The sequence below is a fragment of the Girardinichthys multiradiatus genome, chromosome X (genome assembly GCF_021462225.1).
Source record: "Girardinichthys multiradiatus isolate DD_20200921_A chromosome X, DD_fGirMul_XY1, whole genome shotgun sequence".
NCBI classification, from domain to species: Eukaryota; Metazoa; Chordata; class Actinopteri; order Cyprinodontiformes; family Goodeidae; genus Girardinichthys; species Girardinichthys multiradiatus.
This window is the reverse complement of record NC_061817.1, coordinates 19,369,374-19,387,655: the sequence shown is the minus strand read 5'-3', so window position 1 is coordinate 19,387,655 and position 18,282 is coordinate 19,369,374. Positions and strand designations below refer to the sequence as shown.

At 39.8% G+C, this 18,282-nt stretch overlaps 1 protein-coding gene across 10 annotated transcripts in view; it reads left to right on the top strand.

Annotated features, from left to right (window-relative positions):
* The window catches only part of LOC124862407 (septin-9-like), a 111,928-nt gene extending 105,874 nt beyond the window's left edge, over positions 1 to 6,054 (top strand). For all 10 annotated transcript variants that reach the window (XM_047356298.1, XM_047356299.1, XM_047356300.1 and 7 more), the window contains 3 exons: positions 774 to 870; positions 1,589 to 1,640; positions 4,729 to 6,054. In XM_047356298.1, coding sequence (XP_047212254.1) covers positions 774 to 870; positions 1,589 to 1,640; positions 4,729 to 4,870 — 291 coding nt within the window. In that variant the 3' untranslated portion in view covers positions 4,871 to 6,054. The remainder of the gene's footprint in view (positions 1 to 773; positions 871 to 1,588; positions 1,641 to 4,728) is intronic.
* Positions 6,055 to 18,282: the final 12,228 nt, after the last annotated feature.

Below are 18,282 nucleotides of genomic sequence, written 5' to 3'. Positions count from 1 at the left end.
CCAGGGCAACAAGGTGCCTTCAGAGGTCACCTGTAATATAATCTCTCAGTTGTTTGAAGGCCTCAGAGGTTTTGTTGGAGAAGATTAGTAAACAAAAAGAATCATGAAGGCCAAGGAACACATCAGACAGGTTAGGGAGAAAGTTGTGGAGAGGTTTAAAGGAGGCTTCTAGGTTATAAAACAATATCCAAAGCTTTAGGGATGTCACAGATGTTCATCATATTAAAATTAGGAGCGACACAAATGTGAACCTATAAAGACATGGCTGTTCTTCTAAAAGGACAGGCTGGACAAAGAGGAGCATTAGTCATAGAAGTCACCTTAGTATAAGAAAGCCTTCAGAAGTCTACTGTGGAGTTTGTTACAGACTGTGTATGGGTCACTGCAAACATGGTCAGATGAGACCGAAAAGGAAAATTTAGGCCTGTATGTAAAACGTTACGTGCAGAGGAAAGATCCCACTGCATATTATACAAACAAGCAAAAACAGCCTGGGTTACATTTGAATGGTTTACATGAAAGCATAGTTATTAGTTAGAAAGTGTCGCTGTAACTCCAGACCTAAATCCAAATGAAAATCTTTCAAGGCTTATAAATTACTGTGCAAATTGATTGGGCTATTTGCCAAACCCTCAGTCTCTATATGTGAAAATCTGGTACAGACACACCCCAAAATCTGATAAAGTGAAGAGGTGTGAATACTTGTGCAAGGCAGTGGCTTTAGGTGTGACTTTATAATTCCACTGACTGTGGATCTTTGATCCTTGGAGCAGGAGATGATCCCTTTTGCAGTAGTGGGCAGCGATCAGGAGTACCAAGTGAACGGCAGAAGGTTGCTGGGGAGGAAGACCAAGTGGGGCACTATTGAAGGTAAATTTTTCTTACACTTCTATAATTTATGATCATCTATCATCAAAGCAGTACATTTACAGCTTACCTGGAAATTATTTCATGAGGAATAAGACGAAAAGCGAGACACAGTCAAAATATTTGATGCTGTAAAATAATTTTCACTAAATCTTCAGGCTGCTGTTGTCCTACTTCAATCTTTTTGTAGACTGTGACTCTAAAACAGCCATATTACTTTAATGGATGTTTCTTTTTTATATAATTTTATAGAATCGCACAAAAACAACTTGAATAATGTAGATAAATAGTATGGTAATAATGTTCTGTCTCAAATCAGTCCATCTGTTTTCATTTCACTGCAGCATTGGGATCAAATATTAAATTATGTTAGCCACTGCAGATAGGAGGCTCTGGTCCTTTTATCAAATGTCTCATTAAGGAAGTTTCATTTCCTGCAGCATGCTGCACAGACATACAAGCACACGTCTATTCTCAAGTTTGTCTGCAGTGATTCCTATCTCTTCGTGTTTACATAGCTGCAGAGATCTGTGCAGTAGCAGAGAGCAGACTGCAACTATGTTGATACTGTAACTATTTCTGTCCGCGCCGCCACCTAGTGGACTGTTTTGAAACTGAGCTTAAAACCTTTCAACAGTCTTTTGATTCCTTTTTAGTTTTATATATTTATTAATTTATTTATTTCAAATGCTGAAGACTTCTTTTTATGTCTCCCATGCAGTGGAGAACATCGCCCACTGTGAGTTTGCCTACTTACGAGACCTTCTTATTAGGTGAGTGGGTTTTGTCCTTTTGTTCAAAGTAATACTGTCAAAAATCTGGAGCTCATTTTATCTTTTGTTTCAAATGTATTGAAAACCATTGATGGCCTCTAGACAAGAGGGAGATTTGCAGGGAAGTGCAATTGCTCAGATAGAGATAACCTTGTAAATCCATGTAAAAATGCTTTTGCATCACATTTCTATTATACCATGTTAATTATAAACATGCACACAGAGCTGGTGAACTCTCCCAGCTTTTTTAAGGGGGATTTTAAGGGGAGTTTGTTATTGTCATACACTGTCTGATACACCAAGACAAGAACTGTAACATGTTTCTTTTGTTCCTAAGTCTGATGGACAGATGTTATTAGTGAGAGCCCATCTCCATGTACACAAACTCTCTGATATGACATGTTCTACTGTGGAATTTATTTTATTTGCATGTTTTCCACATTGTACAAATCAAAGGGCTCTACTTATGACAATATCATGACTTTTCTGACTCAGCATATCATCTACAGGTCCTTCTCAAAATATTAGCATATTGTGATAAAGTTCATTATTTTCCATAATGTAATGATGAAAATTTAACATTCATATATTTTAGATTCATTGCACACTAACTGAAATATTTCAGGTCTTTTATTGTCTTAATACGGATGATTTTGGCATACAGCTCATGAAAACCCAAAATTCCTATCTCACAAAATTAGCATATTTCATCCGACCAATAAAAGAAAAGTGTTTTTAATACAAAAAACGTCAACCTTCAAATAATCATGTACAGTTATGCACTCAATACTTGGTCGGGAATCCTTTGGCAGAAATGACTGCTTCAATGCGGCGTGGCATGGAGGCAATCAGCCTGTGGCACTGCTGAGGTCTTATGGAGGCCCAGGATGCTTCGATAGCGGCCTTTAGCTCATCCAGAGTGTTGGGTCTTGAGTCTCTCAACGTTCTCTTCACAATATCCCACAGATTCTCTATGGGGTTCAGGTCAGGAGAGTTGGCAGGCCAATTGAGCACAGTGATACCATGGTCAGTAAACCATTTACCAGTGGTTTTGGCACTGTGAGCAGGTGCCAGGTCGTGCTGAAAAATGAAATCTTCATCTCCATAAAGCTTTTCAGCAGATGGAAGCATGAAGTGCTCCAAAATCTCCTGATAGCTAGCTGCATTGACCCTGCCCTTGATAAAACACAGTGGACCAACACCAGCAGCTGACACGGCACCCCAGACCATCACTGACTGTGGGTACTTGACACTGGACTTCTGGCATTTTGGCATTTCCTTCTCCCCAGTCTTCCTCCAGACTCTGGCACCTTGATTTCCGAATGACATGCAGAATTTGCTTTCATCCGAAAAAAGTACTTTGGACCACTGAGCAACAGTCCAGTGCTGCTTCTCTGTAGCCCAGGTCAGGCACTTCTGCCGCTGTTTCTGGTTCAAAAGTGGCTTGACCTGGGGAATGCGGCACCTGTAGCCCATTTCCTGCACACGCCTGTGCACGGTGGCTCTGGATGTTTCTACTCCAGACTCAGTCCACTGCTTCCTCAGGTCCCCCAAGGTCTGGAATTGGCCCTTCTCCACAATCTTCCTCTGGGTCCGGTCACCTCTTCTCGTTGTGCAGCGTTTTCTGCCACACTTTTTCCTTCCCACAGACTTCCCACTGAGGTGCCTTGATACAGCACTCTGGGAACAGCCTATTCGTTCAGAAATTTCTTTCTGTGTCTCTCCCTCTTGCTTGAGGGTGTCAATAGTGGCCTTCTGGACAGCAGTCAGGTCGGCAGTCTTACCCATGATTGGGGTTTTGAGTGATGAACCAGGCTGGGAGTTTTAAAGGCCTCAGGAATCTTTTGCAGGTGTTTAGAGTTAACTCGTTGATTCAGATGATTAGGTTCATAGCTCGTTTAGAGACCCTTTTAATGATATGCTAATTTTGTGAGATAGGAATTTTGGGTTTTCATGAGCTGTATGCCAAAATCATCCGTATTAAGACAATAAAAGACCTGAAATATTTCAGTTAGTGTGCAATGAATCTAAAATATATGAATGTTAAATTTTTATCATGACATTATGGAAAATAATGAACTTTATCACAATATGCTAATATTTTGAGAAGGACCTGTACATGTTCTCATTTGTAAAAATCCCCTCCCCTAACTCCAGTTAAACACATCCAAAAACCTGAAGTGTTTGGGTTTGGTCTTTTTCAAATATTGTGTGTTTTCATTTTATTCAGATGTAGCTTTGGATGCCTTGGGTTTCAAAGACTGCAGGCAACCAGACCCACCTACGTCTTGACTAGACCACTTGGAAGAAAATGAAATAAAAATAGTAGTTCGCAACATGATTTTGTCTGAATATTTTCAGAGAACTAAGTTGTAGTTTTTTATCAAATCTCTTTAAATTCATATCTGCAAAAATATGTCAAATTGGAGAAAAATAATTAGATATGAAGTTTGCTTATTCTTAAAAAAAACATAGGATGTCCATGCTGGGGTTCAATGTTCAGTACCAACCCAGATCTGATTCAGACACTTTATGAACAGTTAGTTTACCGGTCTTGTTACAATAAGTAGGTGGATAAATGAAAAGGATACAGAAATAACTGGACAGATCCATAGGCTGACGACGTAGCGGGGATGAAGGCCACGAGGTTCACAGCTCACATTAGGAAGAGTGAGGAATCAGAAGATACTGGGATGGATGGATTAAAGTGTTTTGTTCCCATTTGTATAAAAAAGGCAAAAACAAAACAACACAACAAAACAATCAGAGACCCTCCACACTACACCTTGCACTTGCTGAGTGAAATTACTGCCTACGTACAGTATGGTGTTTTCAACATCTGGCTCACAATTTGATTAAAAATGTGACAAAAATATTTCCAAAACACTTATTTTTATCCAAGTTCATAATTTTTTTAATGTTTGTTTTAGTTATTCTTGTTAATTTATGTGTTTTGTGTTGAAAATAATTCAGTGGGATAACCGCATCCTATCATCAACCTTTAATATGGTGGAAACAGCAGGAATTCATCTGAAAAATGGTGAATTTCTTCTTATTTTGTGTTTGCATGTGTCTCTGTTTCGTTCAGGACCCACATGCAGAACATTAAGGACATCACCAGCAGCATCCACTACGAAATGTACCGCGTGAGGCGCCTCAATGAGAACAACACTGCGGTGGCTCATGCCAACGGCATCCCCGAACATCACCTGACCACCCGCGAGATGTAGGCGCCACCTGTCCTCGCCTGCAGAGTTATGCATGAGATATGAGACTTTGATGGTCCCTCCAATACATGCCTCCACTCTAGCCCCAATCTCACAGGTGGGGTAAAAACTCCACAGCCTGCCAGAGGGACATCTGCTACTTAAAGGACTCTTTGTCAATTTATTGCCTTATCTCTTAAACCTTATCTTTATTGGTGACAAAACAGAGAAGAAAGTGTTCTGCCTTCAAGCAGCTTTGGTTTTATATCCCCTCTCCTCTTACAAATTTTTTGCCGTAGATATTTTTTGGTGCCAAAATGTTTTTCATCTACCAAACTGATCGGATTTGCTTTAATCAGTTAAACAAGTTTGACGTTTTGTTTCCATGTTAGAAACTTGTGTTGCATTAGAAGCACAGTGTGATGTCTCGAATGACACAAACACCAATATGCATGAAAACTGGCGAAGATCGAGTTCTAATGTTTAAAAACGACATGATTAGAGCATGTTGGAAGAGGGTGGGGTAGTTCATTCCCAACACGTTTGACATGCAAGCAGCCAAAACTGTAAGTTCGCTTAAAGGTTACCAAAAATAAACACATGATGTGCCTGAGGTTTTATCTTTTTGTGCATCACAACCTGTGTTTTGTTTTGCTTTGATTGTTCTACGTTCATATCCTGTTAAATATTACCGTCAACTCTTTTTAAACGTCAGCGTTATTTAGTAGAAATATGTTAAAGAGTGATTTAACATGGAAAAGGTATTTATGCACGTTGTAAAATGTGAACATTTTTTATGACTTTGTCTTCCACGTATTCAAAAATGTCAACACAAACGTGCTCATACGTTCCAGCTTTTCCTGCCTTTTTGGGTCCTCCTCAGTGCCTTATTTATTGGAGGATGATTTGTGAGCTTGTCAACTGAAACTGGAAAGAGAAGCAGGTTTTTGGTTCCACCTAAAATTACATTTAAACATTTTTTAGTCCTCGTGTCGTTTATTTTCCATTGACCAGACCACTTTTTGTTCTGTTGACTATAATGTACCAAGAATCTTTCTCTTTCATGCATATCTAATGTCCTTCTGTCGCTGTCATGCTCTGTCCTGTATATTCCACTGTGTTCCGATAAATTGTTTTGTACTTGTATTATTAACAAAGTTTCCTTTATCTTATTTTAAAGAAATAAAGATTGAAGTTTTAAATATTTACTCTGGGTTGCTCTATATCATGTCTGGAGTCCTGTTTAGCTGTTATTCTCTCTCTTTAGTTCATCTCAGTGAGGGAGTGGGGGCTTTATTCAGATGAAAAGACCACGTTTTAGATCATTTTCTGCCACACTGGATCCCCACAGCATTTAATCGCAGGTGTAATTTACTCACTCGAGCACTTACATTGTCTTTAAGTCCTTCCTTGATTTCCTTCTGGGATCAATATGGCTCTCTACATGGTCAGTGCATAGCTGATTAACACTAATTACTTGAGGGCATGAGTTCCTCAGCAGGTGAGGTGTGTAGAAAGGAGTTGTAAGCTCCACAGTAGACACCACACCTCAGGGTACGTAAGGATGTGCAGACGTAAGCATCATGAAGAACTGGGGCTGTAGAATCTAAAAAAGGCTGCAAATTATGCTCCAATTTCTGTTGTTACTAGTTTGGGTGTACTGATTCGAAAGCAACATAATTTTCTGAGGAATTCAACCAGACTGGAGTCAAACTAAATTGCTTTAAATGTTTGTGAAACGTGCAATTTTCAAAATGGTGACTCAGATCATCGCTCCTCGAAATGGCATCATATCCATGGTTTCATTGAGCGCACACCCATGACACCCCCACGTTTTGCAAACTTAACATCCCCCCACCCCCACTCACCCATTTCATATTTTGAAATCTCCTCTTTCCTCATTTTTTTTTTTTTTTCTGCCTCCTCCTGTCCTCCTGAGAACAAACTGCAAGAGAAGCAGCTGCAACTCGGCTCTGCACCAACTGGGACTAGCCGCCTCTCCTGAGTGCCAGCCAGCAGTCGTCTCGTTGGCAGCCACCCAGCGCTTCGCCGCCTGATTTAATGACGTTCATTAATGAGGTGCATGCCTTATGGGTACTAATGAAGTTGGCATCTCCAAGACAGACACAGTTTGTTTAACCCAGGCTGTGCACATGTGGAGTTGTTTTTCAGGGTTTTATTTAAGGCTGGATATACAATGCCTTGAGAAAGTTTCTCACGTTTTGTCAAATCACAACCACAAACATGAATAGACAAGGGTAGACGGCTTTCAGTTATTCAAATAAAGTGTTGGCATGTATCTGTATCCAGCCCCCTTCATTCTGCCACCTTTTAAATAAAATCTAGTGCCACTAACTCCCTTTAAAAATCACCTTGAATGGTGTCCACTTGTCCTTAATTTGATCTTAAATTCAGGTGTTCTGTGAAGGCCTCAGCAGGTTTTTGGAGAACATTAGTGGACATACAGAATCATAAAGACCAAGGAGCACAACAAACAGAACAGGGATAAAGTTAATACTAAGCTATGGCGCAGATGCCAAGCTATTAAAACACGGCTGTCCACCTAAACTGATGGAGATCATTAATCAGAAAAGCAGCCAAGATGCCCATGGTAACTTTAGAGGAGCTGCCAAGATCCACAGCTCACCTTTGCACTTTTGAGTGGTTTAGTGTGTATGTATATATCTATATGTATATATATATATATATATATATATATATATAGGGGTCATGATGAACTGCAAAACACATACAGCACACACACACACATACTGTATATATGAATGTATGTATGTATGTACTGTATGTGTTTTGCAGTTCATCATGACCCCTGTAGGGAGCAGCAAACATCTGGAAGAAGCTGCTCTGCTCAGACGAGCATTTTTATGCCCAGATACAAACCCCTATGTGTGGCTGAAAAATTACAGCTGCACATCACCCTGAACACACCATCACTCCAGTGATACATGGCAGCATCATGCTGTGGGGTTGCCTTTCTTCAGTAACAGCAGGGAAGATGGATGACGTTTTTATACAAGGCCTGAAAGAAAACCTGCTATAGACAGAAGATTTAAGACTCAGGTGAAGTTTTACCTTCAGACAGGACCATAAACAATAGCTGGAGCTATTCTGGAAAGAAGAATGAGCATAACCTTTAGTTCCTTTGTGCAAAGCTGAATCATAATCCAAAAGATTTGCAGCTGTAGTTGCAGTAAAGGGTGGTTCTGCAAAGTATTGACCCAGGATGATGAATACAAATGCTCACCACTATTACAGATTTGTATTCATTCAAACAAATTAAAGGATCTTTAATTAGCTTTTTTTTTTTTCCAAACACCAGTATTAGTTTGAGTGCATCATAATGCATAGCACCCCATTGCCAAATCTTGTTAATGAGTCTGCCCATCTTATCTGCATAGAGCTAACATGCTACCAATTAACATCTGTTTGTACGATGGGCACGATATAGCATCACATTATGTTTTTTTTATATAATTAGCCTGATTGGAAAATCACTTGAATTATTTTTCTCTAAGAAGCCCTGTTGGTGTTTTGCATGTATTTGCATATCTGCTGCTGTCTCCTACTGCATGGACATAAGGTGGTGTTGCCCTCATTTGTCTCATCCCTCCCCAGTCTGCTGCTTCTCCTCTCCTTTGTTGGCTCCTTCTCCAGCCGAACCCCCTCCTCCCGCCGCTGCCTCACTCTCTCCGAACTCCGTTTCCTGTCTTGCTCCTGGCTTTTTGCCAGCCTCTCAGACATGCGTTGGGGAAGAGGCTGCGACCGTATGCAAATCATCCGACTTTATGGAGATCAGCCTCTGTGTTAATTAAAAGTCAGCTGCAGATTCAATTAGCTGTCTGAAAGAGAGGGTTGAAATGGGTTTTCTTACATGAGTAGATTTGAAAGAGAAATTCCTATAAAAGAGTGCCAACGAGATTGTGAAATGGTGGTGGGATTTCAAATAGGTTGGATAAAAGGTTCAAAAGGATTGAATACTTTCAAAACATCTGAAATCTGGGAAATCAGTGCGTATGATGGAGGTATGAAGCATGCTCATATTCAAGACTGGGATTCTGTTGCTCTCTGCTTGAAAGCAGAATATGAAGAAGGGGTGAGAGACAGAGATGTTCTACATGCTGTCCATTGTGGGGAAAATATTCAGTTGTCATATCTAAGTGATCCGTTAAAGCAATTGTAGTTGACAATGAAACATCAAATGAAGAATACACATTCTTGGTTTCTGTCAAATTTCTTTAATTTGAAGTTGTTTCGGGATTGCAAAATTGATACTTTGAGAACGACAAATATTTACTACGGTACAGATATTAAACAACAGAACAGCAAATTCTCTTGCATTAAGCCAGGGGACGTGAAAACCTCTCCTACCAGAGGGATGTTGATGGACGATCAGTCGCTGCCTCTTCCTGTCAGCGGACAGTGAACAGAGGTGATGGACAATAGTAAGTTTGAGACGTGAGGAGTATGAAAGAAACTGGGAAGCAGAAAGTGGCAAGGACAGGTGGATTTATTTTTGTATGCAGAGAAGTGAGAAGGTTTTAGTAATTATTAAAAACACACATAAACCCCATTTGTTTTAAATATTTTATCTATCTATCTATTTCTCTATCTATCTATCTATCTATCTATCTATCTATCTATCTATCTATCTATCTATCTATCTATCTATCTATCTATCTATCTATCTATCTATCTATCTATCTCTCTCTCTCTCTATCTCTCTCTCTCTCTCTCTCTCTCTCTCTCTCTCTCTCTCTCTCTCTCTATCTATCTATCTATCTATCTATCTATCTATCTATCTCTCTCTCTCTCTCTCTCTCTCTCTCTCTCTCTCTCTCTCTCTCTCTCTCTCTATCTATCTATCTATCTATCTCTCTCTCTCTCTCTCTCTCTCTCTCTCTCTCTCTCTCTCTCTCTCTCTCTCTCTCTCTCTCTCTCTCTTTATCTATCTATCTATCTATCGTTTTCCACTTATTTGAGATCTGGTCACATGTCCATAAACAAAACAAACAGCATTGGATAGACCTTAAAAGCCACCCATTTACCCCATATTCCCATAGCATGCCCCACAAAACACCTCAGGGGACATGGTCGTAGGCCTTCTTCAGAGCTCCAGAACACATTTAGACCAGAGAGGCATTTCTGTAAGGGTAAAGGTCTGGTCCACTTTTCCACGGCTGGGACGAAAGCCACACTGCTGCTGGATCCGAGGTTAGACTTTTCTAGCTTTGCCATTTTTTAAACAATGCTTTTTTATTATTAATATGTTTTAATCTAATCTACATTAGAATAGATTAGTTCAATTGCTATCTCAAACACGTACAGTAGAAGTACAGGTCCTTCTCAAAATATTAGCATATTGTGATAAAGTTCATTATTTTCCATAATGTAATGATGAAAATTTAACATTCATATATTTTAGATTCATTGCACACTAACTGAAATATTTCAGGTCTTTTATTGTCTTAATACGGATGATTTTGGCATACAGCTCATGAAAACCCAAAATTCCTATCTCACAAAATTAGCATATTTCATCCGACCAATAAAAGAAAAGTGTTTTTAAAACAAAAAACGTCAACCTTCAAATAATCATGTACAGTTATGCACTCAATACTTGGTCGGGAATCCTTTGGCAGAAATGACTGCTTCAATGCGGCGTGGCATGGAGGCAATCAGCCTGTGGCACTGCTGAGGTCTTATGGAGGCCCAGGATGCTTCGATAGCGGCCTTTAGCTCATCCAGAGTGTTGGGTCTTGAGTCTCTCAACGTTCTCTTCACAATATCCCACAGATTCTCTATGGGGTTCAGGTCAGGAGAGTTGGCAGGCCAATTGAGCACAGTGATACCATGGTCAGTAAACCATTTACCAGTGGTTTTGGCACTGTGAGCAGGTGCCAGGTCGTGTTGAAAAATGAAATCTTCATCTCCATAAAGCTTTTCAGCAGATGGAAGCATGAAGTGCTCCAAAATCTCCTGATAGCTAGCTGCATTGACCCTGCCCTTGATAAAACACAGTGGACCAACACCAGCAGCTGACACGGCACCCCAGACCATCACTGACTGTGGGTACTTGACACTGGACTTCTGGCATTTTGGCATTTCCTTCTCCCCAGTCTTCCTCCAGACTCTGGCACCTTGATTTCCGAATGACATGCAGAATTTGCTTTCATCCGAAAAAAGTACTTTGGACCACTGAGCAACAGTCCAGTGCTGCTTCTCTGTAGCCCAGGTCTGGGGAATGCGGCACCTGTAGCCCATTTCCTGCACACGCCTGTGCACGGTGGCTCTGGATGTTTCTACTCCAGACTCAGTCCACTGCTTCCGCAGGTCCCCCAAGGTCTGGAATCGACCCTTCTCCACAATCTTCCTCAGGGTCCGGTCACCTCTTCTCGTTGTGCAGCGTTTCTGCCACACTTTTTCCTTCCCACAGACTTCCCACTGAGGTGCCTTGATACAGCACTCTGGGAACATCCTATTCGTTCAGAAATTTCTTTCTGTGTCTTACCCTCTTGCTTGAGGGTGTCAATAGTGGCCTTCTGGACAGCAGTCAGGTCGGCAGTCTTACCCATGATTGGGGTTTTGAGTGATGAACCAGGCTGGGAGTTTTAAAGGCCTCAGGAATCTTTTGCAGGTGTTTAGAGTTAACTCGTTGATTCAGATGATTAGGTTCATAGCTCGTTTAGAGACCCTTTTAATGATATGCTAATTTTGTGAGATAGGAATTTTGGGTTTTCATGAGCTGTATGCCAAAATCATCCGTATTAAGACAATAAAAGACCTGAAATATTTCAGTTAGTGTGCAATGAATCTAAAATATATGAATGTTAAATTTTTATCATGACATTATGGAAAATAATGAACTTTATCACAATATGCTAATATTTTGAGAAGGACCTGTATATCCCAGATTGCAATAGAACCATATAAAAATAACCAATTACTGAATTATAATATACAGGCTGCAACTATGACTGGATGACAAAGCTGGGTGATCTTTGCAAAACCTTCCTTATCTACACTGACTGTATTAGCTGCAAAGGAAGAAAGGCATGTAGAATATAAGACAGTACAGAGGAGTATCTTAAGGGGGGGGGGGTTGGTATATTTCATTTGAAGTGCTAGATAAAAGACAGAGGAAGCACTTTTATTATTACAATCAGGGATACAGCTTTAGCTCCCCTACTTTATTTAATTAAAAACCTTATTTTAACCCTTCATTCAATTTATTTTCAGAACCATCTTACAGCCAGTATGAAAACAACCTAAAACCTCATTTATAAAAAAACAATATCATTTCCACATCCTTACCTCTTTCTAAAGTGATTAAAATCAAACCTTAATTGTTTTTTTTAAACATGAATGAAACCAAAATGGAAAAGCCTAGATCATCCTGTCATGACTACAATGGTTTCACATGCTGCGACAGGAGGGCCTGGTGCTCTTCACAAACTAGATGATATCATAAAGAAAAACATCCATAGATATCAGACAGGAAGTTAAAGCTCAAACATGGTGCCAAATTAGTTACATAGTGGCGTATGGACTACAAAGACAATTGTTTGGAGGAATTGTCACAGACTCCTGATTTGAGGGTAGAGTTTAAAAGGTACGTGAGAACAAGGCAGCTTAGCAACCTAGAACAGTTACACCAGTTCTGACAGGAGGAATAATGTCAAAATCCCAGCAAAAAGATGTGGAAACATTTACATTTAAAGAAAGTGAAAAAACTTCTCAGAGCAGTTTTCTCATTATTCTGGTATTTACCAAATAGAAATAATGTTGGTAATCCTAACTGACCTAAAACAGGAAAGGTTTAGCCTTCTTTAGTATCAGACAGTGAGGAAAAAAAAGGTTATGTGTCTTTATCTTTGTAAATATCTGTTTTCACCTGTCCAACATCATCACTGAGAATATTTTTCTAGGTTTGCTGCTGGTTCATTTATATTTGGAGCTGGGGTGAAGTCCCTGTCAACAGGGTTTTCAAATCTGAATAATTACAAAGTTAACATTTTAAATTGGTTTCAACATGTTATATAACCTCTGCATGGCTAGTAACACAAAAACAGCAGTGTATATTTTACAGTCTGTAGATTCTCACCTTAACTCTGAGATCTTCAAAAAAAAAAAAAAAATGTCAAAATTTCTGAACCCTGCATATCCCATGGCAAATAAAAGGCTTAAAAGTATAAAACAGAGCAACGTTGTGATTTTACTTAGCCTTTCCATCATCTGCTTTAAGACTTGTACTCTTACAGCCTGCAGGACTTAGAGATGTGTTCACATCACATAGAGACTAGTTTCCTTTAAGATAGTGTCATCCATCTTTGTGATCCTTAATTTTTAAGCATCTCTCTTACACTGCAAAAGCTGATTTTGAGTATTTTTCCCTCAGTAAAACATTCACACCCAAAAGTGTTGTCATCACAACCGGGTGGCACTTCATATGGTGCATTTCAGATCAGAAAAGGATCAGATTTTAGGGTTTCTGACTGACCAGTCGGCCACCAGTAAGAACTGATCATGGTAAAAAAATCCCCAAATGGTCACTAGTCGATTTTTCTAAACATAACTGTTAAAACTAGACGAATGCCGTATGTTTAGCATATGTTTTAGAGGTTTACAGCATCGGAATGTGTAGTTGAATCCACACCCAGAGATCAAATTGAAATGACTGTGCCTGAGGAAAATCCTAAATGTGCCCTATGAAGAAAATACACATACTGCAGACTGGGGTTTGCTTTCAGGCTCCTGATAGCCACATTGGAGATATGAGGGGAGAAAATAGATTTGAGGTGAGTAATGTACGTTTTGCAGGTAGGATAGTGAGAAGAGTATATAGGAATGGAGAATAAAGCTAAATATGATCAAAGACAGCGCAGAAAACTAAAAAAAGATAAGTGCAATGAGGAAATTGTCTATTAATTTGTGTCATACATGCACATTTTAGTGGTCATGGAAACAATGAATGTGCAGATGCCCGAGACATGCAATGATGAAAATAAATTAATTACTCTGAAAATATCCCTCAGGTTGCTAATAGTGAGGAAAAAGAAGATCACATTCTAAAAATATTGCAGGAACACTAAGAATGATAAAACAGTTGCCAGCAAAATTGACTGAAAACAGTGTCTGCAGGAGGAAAATGGATACAGAAGAAAAAATCTTCCATATACAGGTCCTTCTCAAAATATTAGCATATTGTGATAAAGTTCATTATTTTCCATAATGTCATGATGAAAATTTAACATTCATATATTTTAGATTCATTGCACACTAACTGAAATATTTCAGGTCTTTCATTGTCTTAATACAGATGATTTTGGCATACAGCTCATGAAAACCCAAAATTCCTATCTCACAAAATTAGAATATTTCATCCGACCAATAAAAGAAAAGTGTTTTTAATACAAAAAACATCAACCTTCAAATAATCATGTACAGTTATGCACTCAATACTTGGTTGGGAATCCTTTGGCAGAAATGACTGCTTCAATGCGGCGTGGCATGGAGGCAATCAGCCTGTGGCACTGCTGAGGTCTTATGGAGGCCCAGGATGCTTCGATAGCGGCCTTTAGCTCATCCAGAGTGTTGGGTCTTGAGTCTCTCAACGTTCTCTTCACAATATCCCACAGATTCTCTATGGGGTTCAGGTCAGGAGAGTTGGCAGGCCAATTGAGCACAGTGATACCATGGTCAGTAAACCATTTACCAGTGGTTTTGGCACTGTGAGCAGGTGCCAGGTCGTGCTGAAAAATGAAATCTTCATCTCCATAAAGCTTTTCAGCAGATGGAAGCATGAAGTGCTCCAAAATCTCCTGATAGCTAGCTGCATTGACCCTGCCCTTGATAAAACACAGTGGACCAACACCAGCAGCTGACACGGCACCCCAGACCATCACTGACTGTGGGTACTTGACACTGGACTTCTGGCATTTTGGCATTTCCTTCTCCCCAGTCTTCCTCCAGACTCTGGCACCTTGATTTCCGAATGACATGCAGAATTTGCTTTCATCCGAAAAAAGTACTTTGGACCACTGAGCAACAGTCCAGTGCTGCTTCTCTGTAGCCCAGGTCAGGCGCTTCTGCCGCTGTTTCTGGTTCAAAAGTGGCTTGACCTGGGGACTGCGGCACCTGTAACCCATTTCCTGCACACGCCTGTGCACGGTGGCTCTGGATGTTTCTACTCCAGACTCAGTCCACTGCTTCCGCAGGTCCCCCAAGGTCTGGAATCGGCCCTTCTCCACAATCTTCCTCAGGGTCCGGTCACCTCTTCTCGTTGTGCAGCGTTTTCTGCCACACTTTTTCTTTCCCACAGACTTCCCACTGAGGTGCCTTGATACAGCACTCTGGGAACAGTCTATTCGTTCAGAAATTTCTTTCTGTGTCTTACCCTCTTGCTTGAGGGTGTCAATAGTGGCCTTCTGGACAGCAGTCAGGTCGGCAGTCTTACCCATGATTGGGGTTTTGAGTGATGAACCAGGCTGGGAGTTTTAAAGGCCTCAGGAGTCTTTTGCAGGTGTTTAGAGTTAACTCGTTGATTCAGATGATTAGGTTCATAGCTCGTTTAGAGACCCTTTTAATGATATGCTAATTTTGTGAGATAGGAATTTTGGGTTTTCATGAGCTGTATGCCAAAATCATCCGTATTAAGACAATAAAAGACCTGAAATATTTCAGTTAGTGTGCAATGAATCTAAAATATATGAATGTTAAATTTTCATCATGACATTATGGAAAATAATGAACTTTATCACAATATGCTAATATTTTGAGAAGGACCTGTAGTTACTATAACCTACCTCTATCCTCATAATAACCTACAGTAGGTGCTGCCCTGGAGTTTTAATATTGAGTTTAAGCTTGACAGTTTGCCACTCAGGTTATAGATCTGCCAAACGATCTATGTGTGTGAGTGCCTGGATTGCCTTTTCCTCCCCAGTTGGCTGTCAGTCATATCCATCAGGATAATAGGTGTGCATTAATACCCTTTAGTTCCTCACATACCTGGCTTGGGATCTGTAAGCTGATGTTCTCCTTGAACTAAGCTACTTTAACCTCTCTGACCTCAATCACATCAGAAATGACTTAATATTACCTGAAAAAGTTCACTTCTCTACCGTCAAGCGCACATCAGTCCTCGGGGGTTTTTCTGCCATCTTTATTAACTTGTCTTTCCTGAAGGGTTGATATTGTGCCAGTTTAATATAGTGTGAAAACTAACTGTCTTCTCCTTGTGCACAAACACTCCTGAAACTGTCAGTCAAAAATGAGCCAATATAACAGCCGTCTTCAAGCCTGTTGAGAGAAACAGAGGAATATTCAGCTTGTTATTAGAGGAGAAATGTCTGTCAATGTATTCATCCTGTGCAGATAAACTAATCTTGATCATCTGTCTCAGTACTGACATGTTCAGCATTGTTAGGACTGATATACAATATGATATAGATTTGATAGAGTTTCTCTCCGTAGATTCTTTTTCTATTTGCTTTCTGTCTGCTGAGAGTGAAGAACTTCCTTTTTAAAGTAGAACCCAGAAACCAGGACAGTCATATTTACATCGCTTTGTAGACAGTAAGGATAATAATGTGTATCCATTCAGATAATGAGGTAGAACATTTTTTTTTAATGACAATACTGAAAACATCTTGCATGAATCTTGCGATCGTGTGAAAAATTGAGATTTTAAAATTGTTTTACCAGTTTTGCTTCAATAATTGGTAGAACCACATTCTGCTGCAAGCGGAGGTTTTTGGAGTCATAAACACCTCTGTGTTAACCTGGATAATAGGGGGATGGGAGATGCAACAGTGAAGTTACATATAAACAGGGATCAGGCAGACTGTATTTTCTGAAGAAGCTTAGGTTCTACAGTGTTTGCTGCAAAGTTCTGCAGATCTTCCAATTTCATCTGTTGGGGAAACAGCATCAGAGCCAGTGGTTTCTAAATAGAGTGACAAGAAAGGCTGGTTGTTTTGGAACCTCTAGAGGTGATTGTGCAAAGAAAGAGGTTTCATGAAGTGAAATACATAATGGACAACCCTGAGCATCCTATTCACATAACTGTAATTTACCAGAGTGTCTTGAGTCAGAGGCGTATCATGATTCTAAACTGAATGTAGGTCTGGACCTTACTGGGCCCTTCTCACATATGAAGATGCTTTGATCAAAACCTGGTGCCCTGTTTAGAGTTACTTTTCCTGCTGCAAGGTGAAAATCTGCCCCAGTCTCAGGTCGTTTACTTACAACAGGTTTTCTTCCAGGATTGTCCTCTATTCAACTCCAGCTATCTTCTCATTGACTATGACCAGCTTGCCTGTCCCTCGTCATGATGCTGCCACCACCATGCTTAATGGTGGGAATTTTATGTTTAGGGGGGGATCTCCACACATAGCATTGTGCCTTGAGACTAAAAAGTAAAATGTTGTCAACTTACCAGAGCACCTTCTTCCACACGATTCCTAAGTACCCAACATGGGTAACTACCTATTTCTAGATTGTTCACTAATGTTCTCCATCAAACCTCTTCTTTCATGTGCTCTGAAAATTAGCACTTCTGTCTTTACTAATTACAAGGTCAGGATATTTAAAACTTTTTTTTAAATTAAAATTAAGATTAGGTTTAACTTCTGCTTGCTAGTTAAATAATGTTTTAAAAGAAATAGCTTTTTTCTAAAAGTTTTGAAGCAGTTTTCTTTGTGACTCTGAAGTGAATCCATTAACCTGGTGCTAATCTACACACTGCCGGAAACAGTGAACAGGAGCCCAGTGGGCTCAGCCGCCTGCTGTATGGGACTGATAATATGCTTCAACACAAACACATGCAATACAAACACTGCCCGCACATCCACACCAGTCTAGATTCGCTCTCTAATAATGTTATGGCGTATACCCTCGCATTAGATTAGATTTATTTGTTAAGGCTTACGGCTGTGTGTGAGAGGGAGTTTATGGGACTGTGTGTATGTGAGTGTATTAATCCCAGAATCTCATTATAAGTAGATTTGTTTTCTTTTTTTCTGTTCATAAAACACCGCGTTTCAGTGGTATCAGCTGCTTAAAATCTTTGCCTTCTTTTAATGGATGTGACAAGGTCTGAGCTTATCGTTATAGCAATACGAATTTCTATTCAAACATAAAATCAGTGCAGAAGTACATACATCTCCTGAATAATAATAAGACACTGTGCATGGACAGTCAGCTTTAAAAAAAATATTAGTTTTTGTTTACATTTTAGCTAAAAAAATCTTTATTGATTTAAAATGCTTTTACTGACATTGCAGCAACCCCGGCTGAGGGTCTTTCTGCATGGAGTTTGCATATTTTTCCCATGCATACGTGAGTTCTCACTGGGTACTCTGGCTTCCTCCCACAGTCCAAAAACATGACTGTCAGGTTAATTGGTTTCTTTAAAT